The 7569-nt window shown below is 34.5% G+C and overlaps 1 protein-coding gene across 1 annotated transcript; it reads right to left on the bottom strand.

Annotated features, from left to right (window-relative positions):
- Positions 1-153: 153 nt before the first annotated feature.
- On the bottom strand, positions 154-7312 carry LOC145769558 (sodium-independent sulfate anion transporter-like). The gene is made up of 12 exons (XM_082581215.1): positions 6930-7312; positions 5590-5751; positions 4513-4674; positions 4292-4368; positions 4017-4159; positions 3463-3729; positions 3172-3283; positions 2635-2831; positions 2360-2474; positions 1912-2027; positions 1575-1705; positions 154-1166 (listed from the first exon to the last, which is right to left on the bottom strand). Exons 1-12 carry the CDS (start codon positions 7254-7256, stop codon positions 1053-1055), a joined length of 1923 nt encoding a protein of 640 aa, XP_082437341.1. The 5' UTR covers positions 7257-7312; the 3' UTR covers positions 154-1052.
- Between the last annotated feature and the right edge of the window lie 257 nt (positions 7313-7569).

Genomic DNA, 7569 nt, shown 5'->3' with positions numbered 1-7569 from the left:
TGGGATTCTTTGCACATCAAAAAAGCAACATCTCCAACATTATCTTCTGCTACAAAAGCTAAGAGTTCCGAAATGGGCAACTCATAGTTAGACTACTCCATCTGCAATTCACCACCTTTTTGCTTTGCAGAAATTCAAAACACTACAGAAACATAAACTGCGTCATTTTATTTTGATAAAAATAGTTAAAATTTACACTACAAAAGTAAAAATCGAAGTGTAAGATGCAAATCTTCACGCAACATACAAAACTGCACGAATATGTAATTTGTTTCCTCGTTTTCACCTTTTACTTATTTTGATATTTGTAAAACTAGAAAACTGAAACTTTCGATTTAAAATTATTTTCTTGTTACATTCTGTCAATACGTCTACAATGGCAAGGACAAGAAGTTGACTTTCGGGAATTCAAATTTTTGCATTTATCCATTATGTTGTAATAACGTCAAAATTACCAAACTCAAAACGTATAGCCCACTTGGCAAACGAGAATTTTCACCGAGTAAATACAATAACAACAGTTCAGACAAAAAGATAATGAAAATGTCACTAGTTAGCAGCCTGTGGAATGGATGTTTTTTATTATAATGTAAAAAGTACAAACTTGATTTGTAAAAAATATCTCAAAATATAGAAGTATAATGTAAGCAAGTACAAAAGAAATGAGACAAAAAACGCACTAACAATACGCAATACAAACAAGCCGTAAGTAGGGTACAAACAACGACAAAAGTAAGACACCGCTTTTGCGAACAGCTGCATGACTTCATGACAGTTATGTTTCTATAATTGTAAACAAATGACCAATGCATAAGATTATGCAACAGAGGTCAGCTGGAATACTACGGCTACGTAGCCCAGGGTATGGTTTCAACACGTCAAGACTAGCCTCAACAATCTATGACTGGCAAAGTGTGATGTAAACCATGATTCATAGGTACATGGTTTCTTAATCCATTCAATTGTGAAGTCATCGAAGCAAGCAAGAATCCAATCCAGTGGCTCGCTACCGAAGCTTTATCATCACTAGTATCATCGACTTGTTTCCTTGTCTATACATTCTCATCTCCAGGCAATACGTTCAAAATGGCTTCTTCAACAGTGTCGTAAAATTTCACATTATGTTTTACAAGACCAGCCCGCTTCAACATTCGTTCTTGACCAACCTAAGAAGATAAAAATAGATCACGATAAAAAAATAAGTAACAGTCAAACATAAATGCATTTTAACATTACTTGCTTGGCAACAATGTAGGTTAGGCTACTCTACACTCTGCAGCTTATCAAGCATTTTGCGTTGCGAAGTTAAACTCATTTCTTTAATATTTTTTGCTGACATAGCTGATGATTAGCTTTTTATGTGTACGGTATCGAAAATATATTACTGTAACCTACAATAATAATAAAGTTTTTTTGACAGCCAACACAGTAGGGTATGACGTAACTTACTATTTTAGATGTAAATTTTTATCTTATGCTTTTTTACTTGTTGTTGTCACTGTTTATTTCTAAAGCAAATACTGCAATAAAAAATAGGTGTAGGCTACCGTAACATTGAAATTTCTTGTACTTACTGTAAGTCCACAAAGCTTGAGAGTAATATCAGCATTTTTTAAAGCTTCTGCTCCGTGGAAAAATGATTCGGCAGAGCTATAATCTAAGGTGGTGATGTTCGTGCAATCCAGAATGACCATTTTGCATTCACCTGAAAGAACAAGCTTTGATTAGATTAAAAAATACCTAATCAACAAATTTTAAAATGAAATTGCTGTCTGTTAAAAATGAGCCTGAAAACACTTTTATAAAATAACTACAGTATAACCATCATTATAATAACCACTATTATCATCGACCGTTAGTACGTAGACGGGTAGGTACACTGAGGCAGCAATACTTTTGCCAGCAACCAACCTTTTTCTGCTTGATTTTGAAGTTTGTCTTCAATATATTCAGCACCAGGAAAGTCAAGACCCTTTTTAACTGTGATCGTCACAATATCACCATCCCGTGTGGTCTTTGCTTTTGGTCTGAAAAGAATTTATTTAAAATATTATTTAACTGGTTGTGCAGTATATTTAGATCCAGTTATTATTTGTAGAAAAGTATGTAGGCTGGTATACTATGATATTTAAAACTGAAGCTGTAACACTGGAAAAAGCCATTATTAATTTAAGTTTGTGATTATACTGTAAATTTTTTTACAGGTCTACAAACAGATTCTCGTTTATTTTTGTGTTGAAATCCAAAGATTGGTAGGCTATTGTAAGCTACCGCTCTTAATTATTCCAAAGGATACAGCTGCAAGTAATAGCCTACGTATAAAAATAACTGACATCCATATATTTTATTTTCAAGCTACCTAGCATGTCCCATCAAGAGGATAAGAATAGAAACTCCAATTCCAGCCATGATTCCATAGGCGATGTCCCAAAAGCAGAGGAAGAATGTCACTCCGAGTGGGATGATGTCAAGTTCTGGAATAATAAGAAGACTATTTAATAACACATATCTTACATCTATCCTAATTGATGTAACTTAGGATTTGATGACCACATGTAAATAAAATGTTATGGAAGATTTCATAGACTTTTGAAAAATGAACCATTTGTTTAAAAATTTATAACTAATACTTACTGTTGACTGTCCAAACATGGCGCATTCCATGGAAGTCAAAGAGATTTATAACTGCCATGATAATCACAGCTCCAAGAGCGGCCGCAGGGATGTATTGGAAGGCACTTGAGAGGAATTGAAGAGCAAGAAGTACAACTGCTCCGGTAAACACTCCTCCAAGAGGTGTCATAACATTGCTTTGAGCATTTACAGCTGATCTGAAAGATGATATATAGAAGTTAACTTCCAGTTCTTGGTTAAAAACTCGTCTTTTGAATGATGATGCACAACTCCTTATCAAAGTGTCTCCGGCTGGCGCATAATTTGTAATGGTGATGTGGTAATTATTTTTTTATAGTTAAACTACATCATTAGATAAATATGTCAGAATTATTTTAATTTTTACTATAAAACAAAATGCATTTGAAGCAGTAAATGGCAGCACCGACTTGTAAATTTTGATTCTAATCGTAAATAAGGTGAAGCAGTTTGTACTTTGAAAATTTAGCCAGGAATTTCACAACAATTAGACTACAATTAGTCAAAACGTCATCTCACCTGCCAAAGCTCCCGGTTATTGGGTACGAAGAAACAAAAGAAGAGAGAAAGTTTCCAACTCCAATTGTCAAGAGTTCTTGGGATGCATGGACCTTATAGTCATTTTTTCGACCTAAGATTTAAAGCAAATATTTGAAAATACTCGAATCTGAAAAATTATTAAACTGAAGTATAGGCTAATTTTGGGTAGAATGTTTGGAAATAGCGATGTAGCACACAAGTTATTTTATTGTGTTCACAAAAACGTGTTTTTCAAAGGTAGTAGACCAAGTTTCATCATTGCTTTCTTACCAAAAGCCTTTGCAATGGCAATCGATTCCAGGAACCCAAGCAAGGGAATCACGAAAAGGCCACTTCCAAGTGTGCTTAAAATCTCAGGAAAATAAACAGTTCTGTTTTGCTCCGGGACTTCAATGGAGAATGATGGTAGCTGGAATGGTGGAAGACCTCCTGTGATGTTGCGGGTGAGAGTCAATGGCCTTTCGTTGACCGGGATTTCAATGTCCACGATTCCGTAGGCTATAGCGGCGGATACCACCACCACAATAGCATTGCGACCTAAGACAAAAATAGATTATATTAAATAATAGATACATAGTGTTTGAATCATTTGTCCAGTCGAGAAAGAATTAAAATTAATTGGGAAAGGATTACCATGTCTTTGGCAAAAACTATTTTGTTTGAAAATCCGGATGACAAAGTGGAAAAATGTGAAATTTATTAAGTTTAGTTTGAAAAACTTTTCAATTCTATTTTTAGATAAAAATTTAGTGATTAGGCTACCATCCAATTTATCTAGTTTTCCAGCGCTGATAAAAAACCAAAGTTACCCCCAACTGACTTACTTGTAGCTGAAAACCATAAAATGATTCGAAGGATTCGAACTGGCATTTTGTCATCTTTTTGGGACTTTGACCATCTTTCTTTTGCAAACTTCAGAACAAACAACAATATCATACATGACAATCCCAAAGTCAAATCAAAAACTCTGAAAAAATACGATTTTTGATTAAGTTGTTATTTGAAAAAAGAAATTGAAAATTCAGTACAAAATATATTTTTCACTTACGTTTACATTTACGCTAGGGGGCGATAATAAGCTTAGAAATAAACTACTCACTTGGTTTGGGCGATGTTTTTCAACAGGTTGATGATAGTTGGGAAAAAATCGCGAGGTGTCGAGATTCCGAAAATTTTCTGAATTGAAAGATAGATAATGTGAAACAAACACAAAACTCACATTTCAGGCACGTCTGTTTAATTGTAAAATCATCGTTGAATTAAGTAGACTAGCCTACGTCATCACTGATATATTCTGATTAACCGCAAAACTGCTCTTACCTTCAGTTGAGTCGTCGAAATCACGATAGCTGCAGCCGACATGAATCCGGTGATTACAGGATGGGATATGTATCGGACCAAAAACCCAAGCTTAAAGACGCTCATCAGAATTTGTATCACCCCACACATGAAGGTTAGCATGATTGCCAGTTGCACGTTGGTCTGAAATAAAAACTTGATACGTCACATACTGATAATAATTTAAATGTAGAAAGGACATACGTATTTTGAACAAAGATGTATTCAAACATTAAATATTTCTGTTGAGGATTGTGTAATTTGTGACCGCCGTTTGTAATGTATAACTATGATAGGCGATTGTTAAGTCTGATAAATCTAATCGAAAATATTAGCTTAAAATACGATTTTGTTCAAGATTATTGTCAAAACAAACGTAAATTACGCCAAGCCAACCAACTAGGTAACTTTGATGTTCAAGTTACGCATTGCAGCCGTAAATGCACAATAAATAATTACCCGCAGGTCTTTCAGGTAGGTTTAATTGTTAAGCCCTTGATGTGTGTACGAGATTAAGCTTAGTTATGTGGTTAAAATAAAGGGAAAAATAGTCTTCAAAACAATCTTGCAAAGGTGTTTTGGTTCGTGGAATTATGAGTCAATGTCCCGGGGACAACTTGTTTTTCCGTTTGCGGTTACTTTACTCAACGATTTAACTTTTTTGCAGCAAATTTTATGTGTTTGGGATATATCAAAGCAAAAACATATCTATTATTATTTAATTCCATTTCATTCAATCTAATCATTTCCCTTTCATGGATGAAAAATTTGGCATGTTTTCCATAAAAATGTTAAAATATCGATTTATTATGCTTTTAGTCAGATGCATCAGAGTAAAACGATCGAAAAGGCGCCGGTTCGACACCGCGCAAGAGCATGCGGCTGTGTTTGTGGCAAGACACTTAATGACATGCATGAAAATAGACAAGAAGATTTTTATTCCTTTTTCACCTTCCAATTAATTCCAATCTTCAAGTTTTGGGTTTAAGCCCGAGCACCAAAAAAATACAAAAAGACAAAACCAAAAAAACATAAAAAAAAGTGGTTTTAAAATCTTACCGTCTCTTCATCGCTGTTGTCATGGCCTCCATGTCTCCATGGATCATGGGCGTATTCCGCGATCAGGATAGACATAATCGCGGTTGGTCCCATAGTGATGTCTTTAGATGTTCCCATGATGCAGTAGATGAAACAACCCATAAAAGCACTGTAGAGACCATACTGAAAACATACAAGCAATTCATAAAAATTGTCGTATTATTACCAAAGTGTAAGTTACAAAGTGGATTTTTTAAAGTCCCACGCATCTGATGTGTTTATAAGTTTTAACGACTTGTTTTCGTCTACTTACAAAGCATTTTGTGTTTATCTATAAACTTTTTTGCACACTTTAGAAAGTTTTTAGGTTGGCTGACTCCAGTTGTACAAAGGGTCATGAAAAACAAGTGTTTTCGTAGATTGTGTTTGAGAAAGTCCACCTGCCCTAAGGCGACATGTGCTATTGTGATAACTTTTGCACAAATTTGTAAAACATTTTTATTTCGTGTTTAAAAACACTTTTGTCATACGTTGATTTAACGTTGCCAGATGTTAAGAAAACAGAAGAGATTTTAATGAAGTTATTATTGTCTTAACTTGGATTCGGAAGTATAGGCTTATTATTAACGTGACTCATTTGCTAACCAGGTGCTTAGTCAATTGAAATGCCGCCGCATAACAAGAAAATATAATAGATTTACTTGAGATGTGGACAAACAAAACAGATAAATCGCATTACCTTTATTTGTAATGCAATCATTACTGCTCAGATTAAAGAAAAAAATATGGAAAATAATAAAGCTTTAGATTAAACGGAAAGCCGAAGCAACAATAAAAACAATCCAGCAGCTTTCGTTACCCAACTAAAAGCACTAAAAATAATAATAATGATAATGATAATAATGATATAAAAATGTAATAATGATAATATAAATATAAATAAATATAAAAAATGTAAATATAAATGTAAATATAAATAAATAATGATAAAAATAATGATAAAATACATTATTTGTTTACAAAATTATATATTTTATTACAAGGTTATATTTTGTAGATTAGTCTGCACAAATGAAATTCAGAATGTTTTACAAAATACACCTAGCCGATGAAGAATCAAATCTAACCCTCTAGTCCAGTTGCAGCAGTGATAAACGTGGAAAAAATAAGCTGCATAGCATACTGGTAATGGCAAAGTTCCTAGAATGTTCGGTACATGTTATTCTCTTTTTTTAGAATAATGGGAGTTCACCTTCTAGTTTTTCAAAGCTTTCAAAGTTTTTCAAAACAATATATATCAAATATGTATCAAAAAGTGTAACGTTTTTACTTTGCCAAATTTTAACATGGAAACAACGTACCTGCAGTTCCAAGCCAGCAAGGGCAGCGTAGGCCATTCCTTGGGGGATAACGGTCAATCCAACGGTCAGTCCTGCAATCAGGTCACTCTTCAACGTTTTGGCCCGGTATTTCGGGAGCCAAGTGGTGATAGGCAGCTTTTGCTTGATGGTATTTACGGAACAAAGGCTGGACCAATAGTTTCCGCATCCGCTTTGGATCTTGTCACACGCCACTTCGCATCCATGACGGATCTCATAGCAGGCGGAATATTTTCCGTTGTTCCTCGGTTCTTCTTCAGTGACGCTAGGCGCTGGAGTAGAGACAGTTGTATTGACTTCAGCCGACATAATGACTTTGGTTTAAATCAAGAAACACTTTGTTGCAAGAAAACTAGTCAACTTTGTGTTTGATGTTTTAATGAATATGATTTTCAGTCTGCAGACTCTACCTTATATACTCTTTTCAGCTTTTTTCTTCTATGACCTCAGGCAATTGTTCTGTCATTAACTTTAATCTCCGGCTTCTACACGACACGCGACAATTAAACGTACTTGTGACTCAGCAAAGAGGTTTATTCATTGTGCAGTTTGATGAAATCAACATTTGCTTGTGCAAGAAAAAGAACGGGCTTTTCACCTTCCTGTGAAAAGGAAGTGATTA

This window comes from Aplidium turbinatum, chromosome 1 (genome assembly GCF_918807975.1).
Source record: "Aplidium turbinatum chromosome 1, kaAplTurb1.1, whole genome shotgun sequence".
NCBI classification, from domain to species: Eukaryota; Metazoa; Chordata; class Ascidiacea; order Aplousobranchia; family Polyclinidae; genus Aplidium; species Aplidium turbinatum.
This window is presented reverse-complemented; position numbering and strand designations above follow the sequence as displayed.